The sequence below is a fragment of the Pantherophis guttatus genome, chromosome 9 (assembly GCF_059756535.1).
Source record: "Pantherophis guttatus breed Tessera chromosome 9, ASM5975653v1, whole genome shotgun sequence".
Lineage (NCBI taxonomy): Eukaryota > Metazoa > Chordata > Lepidosauria > Squamata > Colubridae > Pantherophis > Pantherophis guttatus.
In genome coordinates, this window is record NC_142071.1 from 15,129,468 (window position 1) to 15,152,758 (window position 23,291).

Consider the following 23,291-nt stretch of genomic DNA (forward strand, 5'->3'; position numbering starts at 1 on the left):
GAAAACCATTCTAAAACCACGCTAGCAAAGCCATGCCGCTGGCTTTCAGGTTATGATGAACCCGCTCTGAACCACTCTGTCCCAAATTTGGAATCTTGAGTTAAAAACACAAGCAGGGCCTCTTGGTTTCTCTCTTTGAGTCTTGGCGTTTCTTGTTTCCCCCACAGAAACCAATATCGGGCGCTCTCATTACATATGCTAATATATTCGCCGGCAGCCCCGCCTCCGGATACTCTTGGCAACGAGGGGTGCTGTTTTTCAGACAAGGGCTCAATGATTAAGGGAAAGCAGAAGTGTCAAACCTTTGCAGAGGAAATTCTGCAATAGAATCAGCTTCGACTGAGGAAAGCGACATAGGAAAACAGTCAGGAGAAAACGGCGGAGCCGCCGAGGAAACTTAGAGAAAATATAGACTGACTCAAAGTCTTAATTTCCGCTCAAATCCGAAAGCATACGTTTCGTCCGTTATGAGCCCCGATTCACGCAGAATGAAAAGAAAGCGCTTCTTTTCCTATGTTTTTGGTTTAAAGGAAAACACAGTTTCCGGTGGGCCCAAATTGTAGAACTACCGCTCCTCGGAGCCTCTTGACCGTTCCCGTAACACTTTTTTCTGTTACGTAACACTTTTTTCTGTGCTTTCCTATGTCTGAGGAAAGAAGACTACATTTCCGCTTCCGGTGGAAAGCGGCAATCCCGATGGACTTCCGTTTTGCTGCAAGCGGGCTGCTGCTGCGGTTCCTTCCATGAGTCTCGTAGGGATTGGACCTCTCCGGCGTAATCGGCTTGAGTCCGGATGGCGCTGAGAACGATTCGAATTGAAACCCAGGAAATCCAAAGAAGGAAGCCCGAACTTTAAAGTTTGGAGACAGCCGGGCCTGTGAGGCGGGGACTCGGGAGGAGAATCAACGGGAGAGGCTGGGAGTCGGCGCTGGGGAGCGTGAGGCCTTCGCAGGCCGCTATGTCAGGGGACAAGGCCCGTCCCAGCCCTGCGGGGCAGCACCTCTCGGTGGGTCTTGCCACGGGGAACCTGGGGGACCCCGCTTCTTCCCCAGCAGAACAGGTTCTCCCCCGGTTCTTGCGGCTCTTTGGAAGCGGGGCTTCCTGCACAGCCAAGCTGGGGCTCGTCAGAGACCTTTCCGCCCTGCTGGACGCTGCGGACCCTCGGTGGCTGTTTGGGGCCGCTCCGGCCCTGCTTCAGGAACTGGTGGTTGCCCTGAGCCGCTACGCAGCGCCTCTCCAATGGGAGCCACAGGGAGAAAGATCCCCCAGGGAAAACCCTTTTGGTGCAGCAGGAGCTGAGCGAGCAGTGGAAGTCAGCCTGGTTTTCTGCAACATCCTGGCCAAAGTAGAAGAGGCGAAAGACTTTGAGGGGTTGGACTCTGCAGTTACCAGCTCAATCCTTCACCAAGTGGCAGGACCCATCTTCATCTGCGCAGTGACCCATGGGGCAGAGAGGCCATGGACCCAGCCCAGGAGTCAGTGTGGGGCTCAGGAGCTCTTGGATGCTCTGTTGCGTGTTTTGGAGTATAAATCAATACCCGAGTTCCTCAGAGGCACACGTGAAGGTGAACGTGGCTGGTTTGTTGTGGTGATGCAGTGCCTGAAGCCAGAACTAACCAAGTGAGTGAGAGTGTTGATCTCTGAAAACAAAGATGTAGGTTCTATTGTAGCCTAAAATAAAGTCTGAAATGTCCTTCAGTACAGGTACAGTACAGGTCAAGGACTACCTGTAATCTTGTAATTGAACTTGACTGTGTGATTGAGTTTATAGATCAGGACACATCATTTGTATAGTTTTACTTTGAAAGAGACCACTGAGAAACCTTATGGGAGTGATGATTTAGGATTGGGAGTATGCTATTTTCTCTGGTCTAGGATCATGTTTGCCTTCAAATGTTCTGCCAAAAATTGTCATCTTAAGAAGTGGATAGGGCCAGCGCTCAGAAGTGAATGTAATCAGAATAAATGGGAGTTTTGATTTTAAACTGAAATAGGATGAGAAATTTCTAGATTGATAATACCACATGTAAAAAGGAATATTGCTGTTGAATATGTCAGCAGTGTTTCATAGTTGCTAATTAGGCAAATGTGGCTTTATTCTGCATCAATACAAACAAAATTCACTTTATTTTCTGCAGTGGCTAAATAATATGGTCCCCTTTAAATACATTTTCAGAAAACTTCAGAGAAGCTGAAATAGGTTTAAAGAAGAGCAAAAAAAGGTGAACTCTGGACTAACAAAAAGAATGTCAGGCTTGGAAGCCATCTTTTGCATTAGGCCTTCAGACCTGCCACATTTACTATTGTGGGAAACAGGGAGGGGGGATTGTATGGAGCAGGGGTGATGTATAGTCATAATAACATTCCTTTCTCAGAAAGTCAAGGACAACTTGCCCTGGACCTGGGAGACATCTCCAGTTGGGACGATGTTTGATTGGACCATGTGATGGACTTGTGGGTGTTGGGCAGGGACTTGAACTTTTCTTTGGGTGGGGAAAACCTGGAAACTTTCAGATTCAGGTTTTCCCAGATGTGCCAATATGGTATCTCTAATAAAATATAACTTTGAGGAAACTCGAGCCTTGGAGATTTATTTCGTTGGGGATGTTACTTAGAACCCTGACATAGAAATTGAGAAGTAGATGTTTAGGCTTGAGAAAATTCAATGAAGTTGGAATGCAATTGCATTCTCAAAGTACCTGAGGGAACATCATGCAGAGGTTCAAGACCTGTTCTATCTATCATTCCTAAAAGCAAGACCCAGAATAGTAAACTTAAGTTATAGGAAGGCAGTATTGATTGTTAGAAAAATCTTCCAAATAATAAGAGTAATTTGACAGGTCATCCACTTACCAGGCAAAGTAGTGGACTCTTTGGAGGGTGCATTGAAAAAGATTGTACAGAGATGATTTACAATAATTTGGTTTCTTTCATGCCTACTGTGAATTTGAAGTCCAATGAAATGAATTTCAAATAAGTAATTATTTGTTCTTCCTCTTGGCACTATTTTCACTTTCAAATGCAATGAAATCTATATAGAAGTAGTCCCACAAGGTAGAGTTTAGTTTTTTTGTTTTTGTTTTTAATTTGATTTATATGCCGCCCTTCTCTGGAGACTCAGTTCACTGACAAAATCAGCTTTCAAGAAAAATAGTCTCTGCCATCTCAGTTTAAAAGAATCATGTACTAAGGGGTGGGGAATTCTCTTTGTCTAACCCTTATTTTCTTTCTTTGATTCAGAGAAACATGGCAGTGTAACCCAGCAACAAAGTACGTGTTTTGCTTCGTGCTCCAGGAGATTCAGAGACCTTGGCTTGGTGATCACCTGGAAAAAGTTCTGCCACCTTCACTACTGCTGTCAGATGACTACCGAGTAGAAAATAAAATTCTGGGTGTACGGTGCCTACATCATATTATTCAAAATGTGGTAAGGAGAAACTGCATGCCTACACTATTTTGCCCTTTCCCTGCAAAAACATGCAGTGGCTATAGTCTCCTAAATTCTCTTCTCTCCAGACAGATAAATAAGATGGGGGAAATGGCTATTAAATCTCAGCTGATTAGAACAAAGAATTATTCTCCTATATCAGCCTGAAGCAGACACAACTAAAAACATTAAGGTGTCTTGAAAATTGTTTTGACATTGAAATAGTAATGAGAATAAGCAGCATTAGACAGATAGGGTTAGCGTTAGGGTTAGTCTTTGATTTAAATCACTTATTCAACTCAGTTTTCAACATCCCTATTTCACTAACTCAGTCTTTGTGGAAAGGAGATGTTTATGGCTGCTTTTTTAGATTTAAATGGGGATAAACATGCATAGACAGGAGCTAATAAGTATACAGTATTAATGGAGATAAATATTGTATTTATGCAGAAAAGAGATATATGCAATCTGATTATTTCCACATGCCTCTTCCTCCTAGGAATAGGAGTTTAAATAAGCAAAAGGGAAAACAATATGCAAAACCTAGCATATGAACCAATGCTCTTAAAACTGTTATATTAAAACCTCAGTTGTATGTTTAGTGTCTTCCTAGTCTTCTTCAATTTTAGCATAAATATAACAAAAAAGGAATGATGTTAGATGTGTATTTGCATGTACCTGTAAATTTCATAATGTCATAAAATGATTCTGTTGCATAACCCAGCTAAATATACCTCCAGCTGAGATAATCATATGGATGTACTCTTGTTGCAGCCAGCAGCTGTCCTTGGCCAATTTAACAGAGTTCAGGTTGTGTATCATGCTCTCTTTAACCATCTCTACAGCAGGGAGGCTCAACTTGTGCAGGTAATGTACAGCATAATCCTCTGCAAGTATTTATTCAAAAATAATTGTCATTGATTTTAGCTGGGCTCATTCCTTATCTAAACAACCCTAGAATTTCAGCCTTAACTTTGCTTATACAAGCCATCCCATCTCAACATATTCCGGTCATAGAGAAATGATAAATCTTTAGATTGCTGCTCTCTTCTCAACATCCCTATTTGAAAATGATTAATCCATATTTATCATATAATTGCTGTTGGGCTGAATTTGGACCCCTTGAAAGAAATGCCCTGCAACTCTGCTGTTCCTCTCTTGACATAAAATTTTCTTGTTCTTTTGGCTGCCCAGTTAATCAAGAGATGTACAGAGCATGGCATTCTCAAGACAAGGTCCACTATGGTGTTTGCTGAGGTTCAAAGCTGAATCTTGGATGAGAATGGAGAAGGCTTTTTTAGAAATCTTGCCATTGGTTTTTCTAGAATGGTAATGGTAGTTGTGCTCTGTTTTATTTTAAATTTTTGACTTTCCAGATTCTGTGAATTAAATCTGGGACTTTCTTCACATAAACATCTCCCTAAATGGAAAAGTAAGGAAGACAAGTATTTAAAATTCCACCTTCAAGTAAACCTTTGAGAATTATTTTACTTCTGGATAATTGTGATCAAGCCTGTGCAATAAAAACAGTGGCCGAGTTCACCCAAGGTGTATTTAATATAAATACTGTGTTTACCTGACTTACACTTATTACTTGGGCAAGTGTTTGATTTTGCCAGATTCTGTACAAGACAGCGCACATTAGCTCGAACATATAATTTCAACCACCTGCTAAGTATGTCAGGCTTAGAGGGTGACAAGCTAACTGAGTATCATGGCAGGGAATCTCATGACAGAATAAAAGAAGAGAATTCACCTCTCAGCCACTCTTTCTGGACATCTGTCCCTAGCAGATGCTCAGATACAGCTGTTCTCATCCCTAACCCAGGTTGTGTTGCTGTGCATACTGGACGTGCTGCTAGTCTTGGAAAGAGCCCCACAGCAGTTGTCCCCTAAACCCCGACGTGTCACAGCCTCTGACAGAGTCCTCCAGCTGTTACTGACCCACATGGAAGCAGAGAGCCAGCTTTCTTTGCGGAGAATATATGCCAAGAGCCTGCCTGCCTTTGTTGAGAGGTAAAAAATGCCCCATCTATTCATCTTCATTGCTTGGTAAGGAGGGATGCCCTCTTCTCACATGGCTTCTAATTCTGAACCAATTTGTCTTTTGAGAGGCTCGGCATCCGGATTGTTCATCATCTGAAGCGGCTGCAGCGAGTGATTGTGGGATACCTGGAAATCCCTGATGGACCAGAGGAAGCTGCTCGGATTGCAATGTTAGAAACACTGAAGTATACGATAGAGTACGCCTGGCCTAGGTATTTAAGAAGAGGCATGAACCCTAAAAGCTTTGGGTGCCTCCCTTACAGAGCCAAAGAAAATCGCCACAAAACTTGATAGATGTGTATATATGCATTGTATATCAGAAGGGGAGAATTGTGGAATAAATGATCAGTAATCCTATGAGGCAGAAGCATTTGGGGTACAGTTCAGTGAGGAAAAAAGTCCCCAAACTGCTGCTTTTAGAATCAAAGGGGCATTCATGCCAAGAAAACATGCTGAAAAGTAGATTCTTTTACTCCAGCTCTGTCAATCGGGGTCCCCAACCCTGGGCCCCAGCTATTGGGCCATGGCTATTCAGAACCAGGCCACGCAAGCATGCACTGAGATAAGTTGAGCTACGCAGGTGTGCATGCACACGCCAGCCTGCTGCTCACACATCCCAGTTCCCCTCTCCTTCCCAGCTGGGTCACTAAGCCCCAGAGGTCAGGGATCGCTGCACTAAATAATTGGTCAAGGCTACAGTGGTTATCTTGACTATTATAATGATCATAGGCCATCCTGTGTCAGTAGATCCCAGGCATGTAGCTTTTCCAGCTAGGTTGGATTTGGGTTCCCAGGTACACCAGGGGATCATTTGTCTCCAGAAATAGTCCTACCAACCAAATCTCCATCTTCCTGCCACAGAATGACTTGTCGTCTTGCTATAATTCTCAAGGCTTTGCTGAGGATGATGTGGGATGTGGTCACAGATAGGAGCATCATCCCTGAACCTGTGAAAGCAACTTTGCTTCAGAGAGCCACCAAATGCCTCCTCTTGTTGAATCACTGTTCCCAAGGACAGGTGAAGGTGAGCCAAGTTTCATTCCTAAGGTAAACCGAAGGTGTGGAAAAAGCAACTTAGGTTTTCAACAGAAGAGAAGGAAACTTTGGGGGATAAGTTTGATTTGTATATCTATTTGCTAAGAGTTGATCTAACATGCTCAGAATTCCTCTCATTTCGTAGAAGTCTAAATATACACGTCTATTAAAAACCCATTTAGAAGCATTCTTAATATTCTCCTTTTCTTATTTGAACTTGCAAAGGGACCTCTGAGGATATTTTTCCTGGTCTTAAAAAATGTCCCTCCCCTCCCTTCGGAAGGTATCTCTTCCAGGGCACAGCCTGGTAAGATGACAAGAATTCAGGACAGAAAGCATGAAATCTAATGTGAGAGCATAGACAGTTATAAACTAAGTCAGTATTTTTCAAACTTTGGCAACTCTAAGATATGAGAACTTGAACTTCCAGAACTCTTCATCTCCACCAGCATGGGGAATTCTGGGAGTTTGAAGTCCATCCATCTTTTAAAGTTACGAAGTCTGAAAAGTTTATCAGTGATCTAAGTGTGTGATGCTGCCTGGGAAACAAACAGGACAGAGCAAAAAGCAATAGATAATCTCTTCCTCCTTCTCTGCCAGGTCCTATTGCAAGGAGTCTACCAAAGCTGTGAAAATGAACACCTCAAGGAATGCCTACAGCAAATACAAGAGGATCCTGTCACAAGTTTGTCTGCTGAAAAACTCCAGAGAGATGTTGGTGAAGGGGATGCCTGTTTTTTGAACCTGGACGGAAAAACTTCAGTTTTTTAAGAATGAGAGAATGTTCTTGCTCTTTAACAGTAACAGTAAAAGAAAATAACTTTTTTTTTTTTGCACGTCTGCTTGTTGGGAAGGACAGCAGAAGCAAATACTAAAAACAGAAAGCCACTGTCTCACTTGTTCTAGTTTGCTTATTCCTTCATCTCTTTTATACAAAAAGCCTCCAGGCAGTTCCATGGTGAAGACATGTACAATTATTTCACAGTCCAAGTATTTTTTTGTCCTCAACTCCCAAGTAATGTCTCTTTGGACTTGGACAGAGGTTCCACTTCCTGCTCGTACTCTATTTCAACATAAGCTCGTTTCCGCCTAAATGGCCCTTTCAGTGGAGTTTTCCCCTTAGACTTGGGTTCTAATTCTTTCTCTTCCTCCTCGCTGCATGTCGCCTCCTCGCTACTTGACTCCAGTTTATCCATTTCCTTCAATAGAAAAAAAAAAGGAAGGTTAGAAACAACAGGGAGGCAATCCAAACACATTTTACTTACTCCCAACACTGTATATTTCCTTGCTGCCAACATTCTCCACCAAATGGCTGCACTGCAGGAACTACCTCTGAAAGTCGTTGCTTTCAATTTGAGGTCTCTTTGATCCCCAGAAACAATAAGATTAACATTAAAATTACTTCATTGCTGTTCTTGGATGATCTTGGGGTCTTATAAATTGTTGAATTGCAATCTTCAATGGGCTGCACTTACCTCAAAATCGCTGAGATCACTCTCATCAACTTCTACATATTCCCTCTTGTTCAAATCCTACAAGGAAAGCATAAAAAAAGATAACTGATCCACAGAGCAGTAGCACTTGTTCATGTATAACAACCATTCCTTTCTCTGTTCATATCTTGATTTGTTATCTCTGTCATCTTTGTTCTCATTTTCTGTTGTTTTCTTGTATTTTTTTAACAATTTGTAAACCACTAAAAAGAATATTTTTTACTAGGACTTATGGACAGTCAACTAGAAAAGTCTCATGGACCAGTTTTATATATAGTATACAGCTGTTACATGCACAAAGATGGAAGGCTCCAGACATATCCATAATGAAGATGGCTGAGTGTGCAGAGATGGCTAAATTGACTTGTTTAAGTAGAACTACAGTTACTTTTGTAAAAGGCTGGAAACTCTTTATGGACTTTTTGCTGAAAATCAATAAAAATGAAATGAAACTGAAATGATTTTTGGTTTAAAAGGTCCGTTTATGGGGGAAAAGAACCACAAAATGCGATTTGGAATAGTGGAGATGGCAATTACTATGAAGACACTTTTTTAAATACCTTTTTTTCTTTCTCTTTTGTTCTTTTACATTTTACTTTCTCTTCCTACCTTTTATATTTCTAGTTGTTTAAACTTATGTAAAATCTTATGATAAAATTTTTAAAGAATAATTTGTAAACCATCCAGAATTGCTCAGAATCAGGTAGCATATAAATGTAATGTTGCTTATTGATTTATTTAATATGGGAATCTTTATGGATTTTCCTACCTTTTATGTTTCTGTAGTTTTTTAAACTTATGTAAAATTTTTAATAATAAAAATTACTTAAAAACAATTTGTAAGCGCCCCTCCCCCCCAGTTGCTCAGAATCAGGCAGCATATAAATTTTATTTATGATATTTCAACCCCCAACTCCCAGCCTTCAAGGAAGGAAATAGGACCATCTTTGTGGACACCTCATTTGGGGAAGCAGGATGCATCAAGTTAATGAACCTACTGTACTGCAACCATTATGAAGCTTGGCTTTTTTAACACAATCTAAAGTTCTGGGTTAGCCATAAAGTAGGGCCCAAGACACTATTCTACCATCTTACCCTCCTCTGAAGTGCCAAGTTAGGACTACAGATCCTAGAATCCCCAGACAGATTATCTCTGCCTTCTGGGGGGTGCAATCCTAATTGGTGGAAACTTTATATTTACTGACTGGATGTTTATTCTTTCTGTTACTCTCAGTAAGACCTCCCAACAGAAGAGCAGATTATGACGACGATGCAATAGAAAGCTGTACATTGTAGCCTTTTTTTCCTTCAATACATGCAATCCCCCACTGCTGCAGGTACATATATGTGTTCAGCACTCTTCCCCATCCACTGGTTGAAGAAAATCAGCAAGAATTTTAAAAGCTTTACTTGTTCCTCCTCTGCCTCTTTCTCCACCTCTGAGTCACTTTCGCTTTCAGCTTCGTGCTGCTTCAGAGCTTTGTCAAAAGCATGGATGGGGAAGTTGTAGATATCGCCGTACTAATGAAAATGTCAAGAACAGGAACACGTTAAGACAACTTCCGAAGATCTGTAACAGTGCTAATTTCCACTGAAGTCACTTTAGAAGGCATTGCTGCATCTTGCCTTATAGTGAAGCTTTGATTTAAGGCAGAGGTGTCAAACTCGTGGCATCACGTGATATATCGGGACTTTTTCCCCCTTCACTAAACCGGGCAGGGGTGAGGCCAACACATGACGCATCCGGCCCGTGAGTTTGACAGCCCTGATTTAAGGGATTGAGGGGACCCACTATTCTCAGATGTTTGTTAAATCATAAGTTACATCCTTCACAATGATCTTCATAAATCAAATAGCCTAAAATTAACTGCTTCACCTGGTCTATCTACTTTGACAATAAGATTGGTTCTCCATATGGTAATTTCTAAAGGTTAACTATATGTTTCATACTTTTTTTTCTTTTATGTATCCTTTATTGGAGGGTTTTGGAATCCTGAATAGATTCGCCACCACTATATCTTAACTCTTATTTCTCTTAACAACTAACAGCAGGGGTGTCAAACTCAAAGCCCGGGGGCCAGATCTGGCCCGTGGGGTGCTTAGATCTGGCCCACAGGGCCACCCTGGAAACAGCGAAGGACCGGCCTGCAGTGTCTCTGTCAGCGAAAATGGAGCTTGTGAAGGCTCCGTTTTCACTGGCAGAGGATTACAGGAGGCCATCACAGCCGAAAATGGAGATCAAGGGCCACGGGTGGCACTCCCAAGCTCTGTTTTTGCTGGCAGAGGGTTGCAGGTTGTCGCAGCCAAAACAGAGCTTGGGAGCCTGTTTTCGCTGGCAGAGCGCTCAGGCCACCACAGACACCCCCAACACAAGTGATGTTGGCCACACCGACACTGGCCATGCCCATCCTGGCCCCCCAAGGCCAAACACAACCCTGATACGGCCTTCAATGAAATTGAGTTTGACACCCCTGACTTAGAGGAAGCCTGGGAATCTCCAGTCCAGACTACTTGCCAGCTGTTGAGTAAACTCTTCCTGAATTCCAGGGATTATTTTCTGCTCCCTCTCAGAATCTGTTGCTTAAACTAAATATCACAATTCAGCTCTTGCCTCTGAGACATAAAGGCCAGAGCAGATAAGCTACCTGAGTGCCTTTCCTCCACACTATGTAAATGGCCTGGCAACCCAACTCCTTTTTGATCTTCCTGCTAAGAGATCATACCGTATCTTGCTTGAGTCTCTCCAGTAATTCCTTTTCAATTGCATTGTCCAGCTGAGCAGCAATTAAGGCTTTTTCCTAGTAGACAAAAACGAACAAGTCAACGGGACAGTGGAAGATGAAATACAGTACTATGTGAGAATGGGTTGGTTCCTTCCATCCTCCTCAAAAAAAAAAAAAGGCTTTTCCAAAGGCCATTTTTTTAAAAAAAACTTTAGCGTCATGCATATGTACTTTTGGTTATCATGCTCAATACAACTCTGTATAAACAGATACATTCCAAAGGGGTGGACAGGGTGAAATCTTAGCGCTCTAAACTGGAACACCATCTGAGGATTTGTTCATCAAATAGGCGAACTCCTGGAGTTTATGGGGCAAGGGTGTCCACTAGGTGCCAGCACCCAGAGCTTATGGTCAAAATGTTGCAACAACTAAAAACAGCAGCAGAGCCTGGGAATTTCTACAGGGGCTGCTTTGAAAGCCAAAACAGCAAAGCCTTGCTGGCGCAGCAGACTAAAGTACTATTAAGTAGCACCAGCTGCCTGCAATTACTGCAAGTTCAAATCTCACCAGGCTCAAGGCTGACTCAGCCTTCCATCCTTTCGAGGTAGGTAGAATGAGGACCTGGATTGTGGGGGCAATAAGCTGGCTTTGTATAAAAACAAACACCGCTTGGGGGGGGGGGCGAAAGCCCTACTAGGCAGGTATATACAAAAGTATGAAGGTTATTGCTTAATGCATTGTAAGCCGCCCTGAGTCTCCGGAAAAGGGCGGCATATAAATCGAAGAAAGAAAGAAAGAAAGAAAGAAAGAAAGAAAGAAAGAAAGAAAGAAAGAAAGAAAGAAAGAAAGAAAGAAAGAAAGAAAGAAAGAAAGAAAGAAAGAAAGAAAGAAAGAAAGAAAGAAAGAAAGAAAGAAAGAAAGAAAGAAAGAAAGAAAGAAAGAAAGAAAGAAAGAAAGAAAGAAAGAAAGAAAGGAAAGAAAGAAAGAAAGGAAAGAAAGAAAGAAAGGAAAGAAAGAAAGAAAGAAAGAAAGAAAGAAAGAAAGAAAGAAAGAAAGAAAGAAAGAAAGAAAGAAAGAAAGAAAGAAAGAAAGAAAGAAAGAAAGAAAGAAAGAAAGAAAGAAAGAAATCTGTGTGCCAGATAAGGTGTTTTACCTCTCGTCTTTTTTCACGCCTTTCAATCTTTTTGCTTAACGGAACAAGTTTCCTCCTGAAAGAGACAGATGTTGTCGATAGAACAGATGTCAAGCAAACCAGGTGTCAAGAAGCTGAAGCTCTCTCAGGCCAGCAACAGGCCTGTCTCACACTTATAGCGGTAACCCCTGCTGAACTGGACAAGCCTAGGCAATGCCACTTACTGCCTCTTCAGTGTCAGCTTGCGGATTCGGATCAGGTACTGGGTGATCTTGGTAAAGCGCTGCTTGCATTTGTGCCGGATGAAGCGAGGCCAGTAGATGAGATTCTCATCAATCTCCTCTAATGCTTTCTCGTAGTTTTTGCTCAATCGGACCTGCCAGAAATGAAAGAGGAGGAGGCATGCAGCAAAGAGCCATGGTGGCGCAGTAGTTGGAATGCAGTATTGCAGGCTGACTCTCTGCCTACTGCCAGGAATTTGATTCTGACTAGCTCAAAGTTGACTCTGTCTTTTATCTTTCCAAGGTCAGTAAATTGAGGACCCAGACTGATGGGGGCAATATGCTGACTCTGTAAACCAGTTAGAGAAGGCTGTAAAGCACTATGAAGTGATATATAGGTATATATAAGTGCTATTGCTATTTCTGAGAAAGGGCAACACTAAAACCTGAAGCAGAATGAGAATCTACAATATCAGCAGGAAGCAGGAGAACATTATTTTTTTAGAGATGGGACAACAGGAAGTAAATAAGGGTCACATTCACACCATAGATTTGTGTGCATCAACATTAACTTTCACAGAAATACCGATGGTCGATATATTTTCCAAGTCAATAATGCCAGCAATCAGATCATTACAACTGGACACTTCTTCATGCTTTCTTTACTGAATATCTTTTTTTTTAAAAAGGCTATCATTGTCTACAGGGATAGTCAGTCCCAACTGTAAACTTAAAAGGAATTTTTTAAAAGATCCCAAATTCAGTCCTGGCACATACAAAAGAACTTACTCGTTCCCAGAGCCGATTGGGAAAAGCAGACCGTTCAATGGTCTTCATGTAAAGGTAACATTGTCCTAAAACATGAGCAAAAATAAGCAGTGATATGAAACATTTTGCCACATTCTTACTTACAGATAACAAGCTATCTGCCCCAAAAGCATTAACCCATACATTGTACAGGTTCCTGTGATTGATGCTCACAACATCCCAGCCTTTTCCCAGGAAATTATCTTCAGGGTAAATGCCTTATTCTGGGCTCCATCAATTAAAGAATGCCATCAATTTGGACCTCAGAAGTGCACCTTCTCTGTCACGGCACCTGCCATCTGGAATGAGTTTCCCCCTGAGATTTAAAGAGGTCACACCCTGCTGGTATTTCAAAGGGCCTTAAAAGACCTGGCTCTTCAGCCAGGCTTTTGGTGAGGACAACTGACATCCCTTTCTTTCTTTTCCTTGTTCCCTTTCATGTTTGTTTCCTTTCCTATCTTTTGTCTTGAACTGTTTCTGTATTTTTGTATTATTCTTTGTTATTAACAGCAGTAATCACCCAGTCACTGTCAGCATGTAAATTCGTATACTATTATTGCTTTTGCAGCAATCTAAGCTGCCGTTTAATTTTCTTTCAAATCTTACTGTTGATGGACCTTAACAAGTCCTGCTCTATTAAAGCAAAAATACTGTGATATTGAAAAGCCACAGTAAGAACACTTACCTTTCTCTTCCTTAACAGTAGCATATTGACTGTTGGCTAAGGGACAGGATGAGCGATTGCACAGGCCTGTTATATTATATTCATTTCGGCAAAAGCTCTGAGTTTTTGTTCTGTAAAGGAAAAAGTTGTAAAGGTAGTCCCTTTTAAATACCATGCATTATTTCTCATCTTCATTATTGAATATTACCACAGAATCACTAGGCCTAATAACAAACTGCAATCCAGGTGCTTTGGGACTGCAATATCCAAAATCCCCATGGTCCAAATGCACCTTTGTATATAGGAAGAATGCCAAGAAAAATAAATCCTTAAAAATTCACTACTGCTCCCTATGTAGATATACTGTAATTTGAGTAATGCAAAAACACGATTTCTGGATAGTACAAAGATTCTAAAAGGTAAGTGTCCTCAGGTCCCAGTCCTGCCTTTCTACAATTTCTTCAGCAACATAACGAAAGTGGTTTAGCATTACATTCCTCCAGGATGTTTTAAAACTCTCCATTTCAGCAAACAACCCTGGAATTCACAAGCAGTCTCCCATACAAGTCCTGACCAAGGCTGGCCTTGCTTACTGTGTAAAATCAGTCAAAGTGGGCTAGGTGTTGCTTTGAGCTATGGCATTAAGGATTCTACTCAACTGCAAACAGATATTTCTGGGCCGAGATGAGCTGAGGTGATTCAGCAGTTAAAGAATGCAGTATTGCAGGCTAATTCTGCAGATTGACAGCCATTAGATCCTGACCAGTTCAAGGTTGACTCGGCCTTCCATCCTTCTGAAGTCGGTAAAATGAGGACTCAGATTGTTGGGGGAAATATGCTGACCCTATAAACCGCTTAGAGAAGGCTGTAAAGGGCTATGAAACAGTCTGTGCTATTGCTATTGCTGATAATTTTTATAACAGTCTCCTTACAAGCATGCTGGTTGAGGAAAATGTGAGTGAATTCATTATTCAAATTCATTGTACAAAAAAATCCAGCCCAAGAGAAAACCACCTGGAGTGTCTCAAATGTTCTGACCATAAATCTCATAAAAAGTAATCACTGGCATGGCGCCTGAGATAGATCAATCATGTAATCCAGAACATTAGAAGACACTAGTTATCTTCCCTTCAGTTCTAACCCTTGAATTCAGCATATATAGTAAAAATACTCACTTGATCTTAAACGAGCAGAACTGTTTATTTCCAAGAGTATCCCAAACAATCTAAGAGGAAAAGACAGTGTTACTGATTCTTCCCATTCTTTTCAACTGAAAACGTAGACATCTTGGTGAGGTTCTTTTGGTGAACCAAACAAATTATCTTTTAACAATGAGGCACACTTGATGCCATTGTTTTAGTTTACCGATTTTCATCTTACATTAGCTACCTTGGGCACTCTACTAATAGGGACATACAATTTCCTTAATAAAATAGCAGGAAGATGTCATGTGGCTACAACATCATTCAAGCAGAACAACGAAGCAATGCTGTTCTAGGGATCTACCGTATTAGTATATTAAAATACATATGTTGTATGCAATTGGCAATATGTACAAACAGGGAGCGATATAGACTAAAAGGCCATCAAAGCAAGCATATATAAAGCATATCTGTACCTTATATAGTTGAGCTTTCTATTGAAATGTAAACATGTTTTGCCTTTTTTGTCTTTTGTCTGCAAATTTCCACACACACATTCTGGTTGCTCTTCTTTCCTCTCCTCTCCTCTCCACACCCAGATCTTAATGCTAGAGTCAGGTATACAGCAATAGCATTCTGTACATGCTTAGAGTTAGCGTCTACACCCAGACCCTAATGCTGGAGTCGTGGATAAAACCGTACATGCTACCGCATTCTCTTCTCTTGAGGCTGTAGTTAGGAGGAATAGGGCTCTTGGCAAGTACTCGCCCTAAAAGCTCAATGCAGCCCAGGCGCGTCCAGCCTCAACAAGCTCCGCTCCCACGTGGAAGGAGGAAGCCCATCTGGGAGCGACAGCGCATCTGGCGGTCCCCGTAGCCTCCGAACGGAACCACGTCCGTTTCCCACAATAACTCCTCCCCGCCCGCCCGGGATCTCCGGTCACCTCTCCCCCAACTCACGTCGTCTGAATGCATCTCACCGCCGCGAAGCAACCGCGCCAGGAAGACGAGGATGGAAGCCTGGACGCGGAAATCTCGCGAGAACTCAGAAGACAAACTCCGCGAGGCAGGGCGACGACTGCGCATGCTCCACCATAGATTTTGGAAGGCGTGCGCGCCGTGGTGCACGGGTGGGTTCAGTGGAACTTTATCCTGCTCGCTTCTTCCCCTATTAGAAATCAGTTCCATTGATTTTCGCCCACCTTGGGGCCTTATCTCCCCTGACAAAAAAAATCTATTTAAGGCATCTCATATTAAATTAAAGACACTTCTTTTTCTTAACTTGGGGTTAATTTTATGCCAGGATAAGATGAAAACATTACTTGAAAGTCGCTTCAGAGAGATGGATGGAAAAAGCAGACTGGGGCACATTCATGTTCCTGGTTAGGAGTGAGGATGTCTGAATAGAGCTTGTTCTTGGAAAGATGCAAAAGAGATATCCAAAGCCTTCCAAAACTGGGCAGAGAAGAAAGCTATCTAGGATTGTATAATTGGATGGGTTTTTTTTTAATTTCAGGAACAAACAGCATATCTTAAAAATCCCATGGTTGAGAAGTCAAAATGCATGTTTGGGGGTGGGTTGTGTGTGGAAATAAAGCACACCACTTCCATATTGTTTGCAAGAATATTATATAGAGATGTTTATGCAGTCAGCATTGGAGCTTGACTCACCTTTCATCTTTCCATTATAAATCTTGTTTTGTGACAATTGTGACCAGCCTCAGTCATTAAGCAAAGAAGTCATGAAGTGAAAACGCTTCTGTGCTTATGATCTGACTTCAGCTTTCCTTTGCTTTAGAGTCCTGCGAAAGTTGTAAGAGGGACGTTTGGTCATAAAGTTACCTTTTCATCAATATTATAAATGTAAATGGTCACTAAATGAGGCAATTGCTAAACAAGGATGTTTTGCATAGGAAACATGAGAGGCCCAATGCTCTTTCTTTGTTTGGCCACTGGGGATGGCAGAAATCCTTGCAGTGGCTTCTCCTGCTTAGAGTTACTAACTGTCTGATAAAAAGAATCCATGTATCCGGCAGGTATAGCTTCAAAATCAAACATTGTCCAACTTTTTGAATATCAAGCTGCCTTTTCTCTGAGGGGCAAATCTTTCTTAATTAGTGATAAGGCACTTTAATACTGTAAGTGACCTTAATTCAAGGGGTCCTTGGTGCTCTCTGAGCTTGGTTATTTTCTTGCAAACGTTCATTATCCAAACTAAGTCACATCATCAGTGCAAAGATTCTATTTCAAACCTGTGTCACAAATATTATTCTTTATGGTTGACCTTAATTTGTTGATTAGTACTCTACCTGCCAGTTTTTGCAACTGCCTGAAACACCTTAATCAGTTACCACCCCCTGAAGACTTTTGCCTCCTAACACTCCAGCACCTTTCTGGGATTGAAAACCTAGCCTTTCTGGTGCTGGAAAAAAATGTAATTTCTTATAGGTCTTTGAGAGGGGCAGCTTTTCACCATAATTTTTGTTGCAGAGGCCAAGAAAATTAAAAGGGTTTCAGCATCCTCCTTTCTCCAATTTCTCCTCTTTTCTAATCGTCTGCAACCTCTTTTGCTTGTTCAGATCTCTACTGCTGCTCTACTTCTCAAGCCAAATTGGTAAATGAATCATAAGGCAACAGGATTGAGCGTATTTTATTACAAGTATTTTTTTAATTTCAGGACAAACAGTATAATGGTTATTTCCCTCCCTGCTCCACATGCAAGCAGTCCAAAAAAATTAATGTACAAGAGTGCCTCTGAGTATACCTTCTTTGCTTTCCATCAACTTGATGAGCATTCATGTTTTAAGCTTATTAAAAGTTAGTTCACCAAATAGCTCATACATAGGTTTGATGAACCTGCGCTGATCAATTCATCCACAAGAGGGCATAAACATGCATTTGTAGAATATACCATATTCTGTAAAAAATAAATAATAGAATTATACCGTACGTAAAGATGGGAAGGAAAACATAACTAAGAAATATCTTTATTGGGATTACCCAAAATATCACAAAATCTGTGTAAAACAAAATTTTTGAGAATGAGAGAAATGCTGCCTCTAACATTCAAGTATGCTTCCAGCATCATTTATACACAGGCATCTGTAATAGAATAGAATTAGAATAGAATTCTTTATTGTCCAAGTGTGATTGGACACACAAGGAATTTGTCTTTGGTGTATATGCTCTCAGTGTGCATAAGGAGAATAAAATACATTCATCAAAAATAAAAAGAGAAGGAGAGAAGGCCAAAAATGTCAGACTTTGCACTCCTAATATTTTGCACAATGACATCATGAGCCATTTGTTTTCACTAAGAGATCATGACAATCTATAACAGTTGTCACTCTGCCAATAAATGCTTGGAGCTGGGTTGGGCTGCAGAATTGATGGGAAGTGGACAAATGTATCTCAGACTGTTGCTGAGAAAATTCCAAGGACATGTAAAAGCTGAGCTCAACTTGAGGGCAGTTTTTCTCTTTCTGCAATGCATATTTTGCTACAGTGCCAATCATGTGGAAGCTGTGCAAGCTCCTATTAAAATCAGTGAGGCAGCTAAGAGTGTTAAGAAAAAGTTCTATCAAATATTGTTCTGAGATGAGGGTAGAAAGGCCTACAGTACAGTACGCCTCCCTCTCAGAACTGAAAATCACTCCCTAAATAAACAACTTACAGCCATAACATTCTGAAAGAAATGTCTCAGAGTTTTTTCTTCTTTGGTCATTCAACAAGCTACAGCAATGGAGTTTGCCAGGGAAAAATACAGGATACAGTTAATAGAAGAGGATTTGGAAGAGAGAAAGAAGGGGGAAAGTGGATCCCTCTTTTTAGAAATCTGTTTCGTTTTCTTCATCGCTGTTGTCTGTGAGTGGGAACTCTTGAAGGGTCTTTTGAGTGATGGAACTTCTGAACTGCATGGAACACTCCTGGCTTAGAATTGCCTGAGAGAGGAGACAGGGAGAAGGGAAGCAAAAGATGATAATAAGCATCATTGTTACACCCCGGTAATATCAATCTAGAGTTTGTTTTTCAAAGGATCTGTTATGGTATCTAAAATCACTTATTTCCTCAGCCTGCCCTCCCTCCCTCCCACAAAGAAGAACAATTTGAGAAAAAGTTGAACTTCAGGCTCTTGCTTTAGGACAGTCATCAGCCAGCTCAAAAAAGAAAGAAAGAAAACAAAATGTGAACAAAACCACAGAAAAAAACCCAATTGTTATTAAAGGTGTGTCATCATTTGTGATGTATTTTGCAAATGGAAAAGCAAAACCAAGTATGAGGGATTGTGTTTACAAAGGGGAAGATGGTATGAAGGGCCATAGTGAGGTGGCAGTTTCCCTGGATGGAGGGAGCACAATTTGAGGAGGCAGTGGATGAGATAAGACACAACAGGATCCAGAACTGGATCAGGGAAAGAGGAAGGGATTTAAAACAACTATTCCTTAAAATCTCTAAGAGATTTTACAATGAGAGTGGTAAAGGTTGAGATTCTCTCTGTAAAATGTAAGCAAATAAAGAACTAAACTTGGCTAGATTCTTCTATCACCATTCTTGGGATGGGCCTAACATCAATTTTAAATAGATAATTAATAATTAAAAATAAAATAAATTATTAAGAATGGTTAATCAATTAATAAATTAGTTAATAATATTGTCCTTGGATATTCTTTATTCCCCTTGGGGTTCAACCACCAGAGAACCATCACCACCCCATTTTTATTCAAACTCACAATCTTCTCCTCTTTGGCTGGGGGACTTCGTAGAAACCAACACAGAGGCGCATATGCAAAGTTGATCCCTGCAATGATGGCCATGAGCCAAGGGAAGCCAATGGCTCGTATGAGAGCACCCCCTGTAGAAGGACCTGTCAAAAACAATACATTATTCTGACTGTGGAGAATTATCCTTAGTTTAGTCAATGAAGACGGTGAAGGAAGACTGTGCAGCGATTCTCTACTTTTAAAATGTGTTTCTCTATAACGCAGCATAGTTTTCAAGTGTTGTTACTTATTGGCTTGTTTTTGGGCAGAAAATTAAAATGTGAAAAAAAAATGATTTTAAAAAACCTAAGAGTGGATTTAGAGTTCAGGATTCTTTCTGAGAAAAGAATCACCAATCTTTAAAAAAGTAAATTCCGCAATCAAGCAGCAGCATCTATACGCTGCCCAGAAGAATCAGCAATTTGGGAAGAGCTGTAAAAGTGCTGAAGTGCAGATCTCTTTTAGGAATTCATATGTTTCAAACAGCTGGTAAAGATTCCACTCCTTCATTTCTGTTCTTCTCATATAGAGACAATGAACTAAGCATTGTTCATAGAGAGACAAGGAACTAAGCATTCATTAGAGGAGATTCAGTCGTGGGGTCAACATGGGTGACTTCAGCCCAATCACTCCCTCTTTGCCCAGCCTTTTTTTGTGTGGGGAAATTGAAGGAAAGATAGCACTTTCAATTCCTGTATGAATGTCAGGATGTAACAAACACAGTAATTAATTCATAATAATTCCCACTTCTCTGTCTTCCAGAAAATTGCATCTTATCAATTCAAAACTTACAAACTTACTTCTAACAAACTAAACATCCATCCCACCCACTCCCTCTCTCTCCAGTTAGACCAAGACTTAATGATGCATGCATAGACTGATTGAAATTCATTTAAAAAAGTTATCCATGATAACATTCTGTGTTGATTGGAATGAGTCTCTTTGAAGCATAACTAAATCTGGCTTTTGCTTTCGTTCTTTTTCTGTCATGCACATGCTAAAAAATGTTATTTTTGTAAATATACGATTAGTCAATTAGTCTTCTAGGAATTGCCAGCATACCAAATGAATGAAACAAAAAAGTAATTTATATCATTATGATTCATATTAGTCCATACCAATAGCAAAGCCCAGACAGAAAGCCACATCAGCAATGGCATAGACGCTGCCATAAACAGAAGTATGGCGAAGATCCACCAAGTATCCCATGATAGGCATCATTGATGAATCCACCATGCCTATCCGCAAAATAAAACATAAAAATCTGATAAGAAATAGCATTTCATCCCCCATTCATGTTTCATGAACAACAAGCCATGATGCTTCCAAAATATGCTTGCATTCCCTAAATCTGGAATGAAATAGCCATCACAAACAATCTGAAATATACATTGTACTCCCTTCAGTTTTGAACCTCAGAATAGTGGCTCTTCCCCAACCCCATAGTAAAATCTTCTGCCAAGAATTAGTGTGCCTATAAAATTACTCAGCTGGGCTTGACTGCAGGAAGGTTTCACTTCCTTTTCTACAACAATTCAGTTCCATCTGTACCTAGTAAAATTAACTGTCCTGTATTGGTTTGTCACAGGTTATCAAGTCTTTGAAAATCTTACCAAGGGCAAAACCAAGTCCACTGTTAGGTCCAATGAGTCCATAGATATTATGAGCCAGGGGAATCTATGGTGCACAAGAGAAAGGACTGTTATTTCTGATGAAAACTTAAGGTGTCAAGTTCAAAGTGTGATTATGCTGTTGCAGCCATTTTCGCTTCTCAGCTTGCCACAGAACCAGGGGGAGGGAAAACTAGGTTTGGAATGCCAGTTCCAGAAGATGGAGGGGGAGTGAAGAAACTAGTCTTTAACTATGCTAAAACTGCTGTGCTGAAATGATGTAGTCAATAAAGTTTTGCATTAAGTTTTGCATTAAAGTTTTGCATTCGTCTCAACAGTGCTTGCTTGCTTGGGTTTGTCTGTTGGAACCTTGACATTAAACCAGCTCTGCCAAAATCCAACTAAACAAACCAAAATTTGGGTCCCTGAGTCCCAGCAGCCTGTCCAGTCACCTCCGGAAGAGTGCAAAGACTCAGAGATGATCGCAGAGATGGAGTGCAAAGGAAGTCCCAAGGGCAGCCCAGGCAGATTTTGGAACCCAGGCGATAGCAACCTGCCCGAAAGCCCAAATGGAGAAAGTCAAGTGATAGATAGTGCGGGACGAGGGCACGGCACCTGGGGAACTCTGCCAGGCAGAGGAAGAATTCTGATGGAGCAGAGCACCAAAGGCAGCCAAAGCCGAGTTCCCATTGATTTCCCCTAGAAAGAAGAAACTTTCTTCCTAAATCAGGTGTGAGCACACCTAGACCGATACGCCCTGGCATACCCTAACAAGGTAACGATGGTAAATGTCATTGTCACTAATCTCGAAGGGGATGCAGCAGATTGGGTGCTGGAGCTCCACCACAAAGGGACACTGGAATTAGGGAATGCTGATGCTTTTCTGGTGGAGCTCAGACCCAAATTTGAGGATCACACTAAATCTGGCTAGCCGAATAGGAGATGCAAACCATCGGGCAAGAGAAACGACAGGTAATGGAGTACATTTGTGAGTTCTGGAGAATTGCAGGGAAACTGAGGCACCGGCTGGAGCAGCTGCTGGTCTACCATTTTAGAGATGGCTTGAATCAGGAGCTCTTCCATACCTGCTTGACCCAGGGAATATCCAACTGGATCCGTGACTGGTATCGATTGGCGACAGTGGTGGAACTCGATATAAAGGAATACAAGAGGCATGGGGGAGTGAAATCTGGCCAAAAAAGAGTCAGAAGTGACGTCCATTGGGAAGGAGCCCACCACCTGTATCAACACCAGCCCCCTGGAGGCCCCAAGGCACATATCCATCTTGTGCTTCCCATGTGGCCAGGAAGGCCATCGAGCAGCTGTGGCAGTGGTGAAATCTGAACCGGTTTACAACTGGTTTGCTGGCCACGCATGTGTGCCATGCGCCAAATGCGCACTGTGCATGTGCATGCGCAATGCACACAAAATGTGAGCTGTGAGCACTCACGCACAGTGCGTGCCAAAAGGAGGCTTGGGAACATAAGTAGAACAGTGCAGGGGGGTGATCAGCTGTGGAGTGTGTGGGAACCTTTTTGAAAACTTTTTAAAAGCATTTTTTTACTACCGGCTCTGGCGAATACGTAGTAAAAAACTGCTTTAAAAAAGTAAAAAAAAAAGGCTCCAGCTATCGCGCGGCGGAAAATGCACCATATCCTGTAGATCTTGGGAATATTATATACAACAACAAAAAGAGAGAGGGAAATTGAGTGGAGTGGAAGGGAGTAGGAGAGGAGGGAAGAAAGAATAATGGTAGAGAGGGAAAAGAAGAGAGGGAAGTGGAGGGGAGGAGAAAAATAGAAAGGGAAGGAGAAGGAAGCAGAGAAGAAGAGAAAGGAGAAATAGAGAGGGGAGAGGGGAGAGGAGAAGGAGAGAAGGAGAGAGGGAAGTAGAGGGAAAAAGAGGAGAAGGAAAGAGGGAAGTAGAGAGAAAGAGAGGGGAGAAGGGAAGAGGGGGGGAGAAAGAAGAGGAAAGGAGATGGATTGTTATTGTAAAATTGGGAAATGTGTACAGGAGAATGTGTACAGGAGAAAAGAAAACAGTTTCTTATTTTTTTCTACTTGAGGGTTATACTATTGAAATTATAACAAAAGATAATACAGTGGACGTTAAAGCATATCTATTTAGATGTTATTGCATACTTGTTAATATTTATATGAAAATAAAAGTTTTGTGTAAAAGATGGGGTAAATAATATGGAATAAGGAAAACGGAATGTAATAATTATGAATA

General features: G+C 41.3%; 3 protein-coding genes across 5 annotated transcripts in view; 1 reads left to right on the forward strand and 2 right to left on the reverse strand.

The window, feature by feature from the left end:
• The first annotated feature begins 7 nt into the window (after positions 1-7).
• TTI2 (TELO2 interacting protein 2) lies at positions 8-8,459 on the forward strand. Of its 3 annotated transcripts, none has more exons than XR_015729364.1 (7): positions 8-1,620; positions 3,241-3,427; positions 4,202-4,294; positions 5,256-5,443; positions 5,542-5,685; positions 6,366-6,497; positions 7,109-8,459. XR_015729364.1 is itself a non-coding variant. In XM_034436902.3 (7 exons), exons 1-7 carry the CDS (start codon positions 959-961, stop codon positions 7,277-7,279), a joined length of 1,608 nt encoding a protein of 535 aa, XP_034292793.1. In that variant the 5' UTR covers positions 8-958; the 3' UTR covers positions 7,280-8,459. The 3 variants fall into 3 exon arrangements, 2 of the variants coding, with proteins under 2 accessions (XP_034292793.1, XP_087731835.1); XM_034436902.3 differs by having other exon boundaries at positions 6,335-6,497; XM_087875709.1 differs by lacking the exon at positions 6,366-6,497.
• Positions 6,585-15,769, reverse strand: MAK16 (MAK16 homolog). The gene is made up of 10 exons (XM_060693519.2): positions 15,650-15,769; positions 14,724-14,773; positions 13,570-13,679; positions 12,867-12,931; positions 12,081-12,232; positions 11,878-11,932; positions 10,725-10,799; positions 9,412-9,522; positions 7,984-8,040; positions 6,585-7,707 (listed from the first exon to the last, which is right to left on the reverse strand). Exons 1-10 carry the CDS (start codon positions 15,662-15,664, stop codon positions 7,513-7,515), a joined length of 885 nt encoding a protein of 294 aa, XP_060549502.1. The 5' UTR covers positions 15,665-15,769; the 3' UTR covers positions 6,585-7,512.
• A 1,877-nt stretch (positions 15,770-17,646) lies between these two features.
• SLC18A1 (solute carrier family 18 member A1) overlaps positions 17,647-23,291 on the reverse strand; it is a 29,874-nt gene continuing 24,229 nt past the window's right edge. Inside the window, exons 13-16 of the mRNA XM_034436903.3 lie at positions 21,063-21,126; positions 20,568-20,687; positions 19,420-19,553; positions 17,647-18,630 (exon numbers count right to left, since the gene is read on the reverse strand). Coding sequence (XP_034292794.1) covers positions 18,517-18,630; positions 19,420-19,553; positions 20,568-20,687; positions 21,063-21,126 — 432 coding nt within the window. The 3' untranslated portion in view covers positions 17,647-18,516. The remainder of the gene's footprint in view (positions 18,631-19,419; positions 19,554-20,567; positions 20,688-21,062; positions 21,127-23,291) is intronic.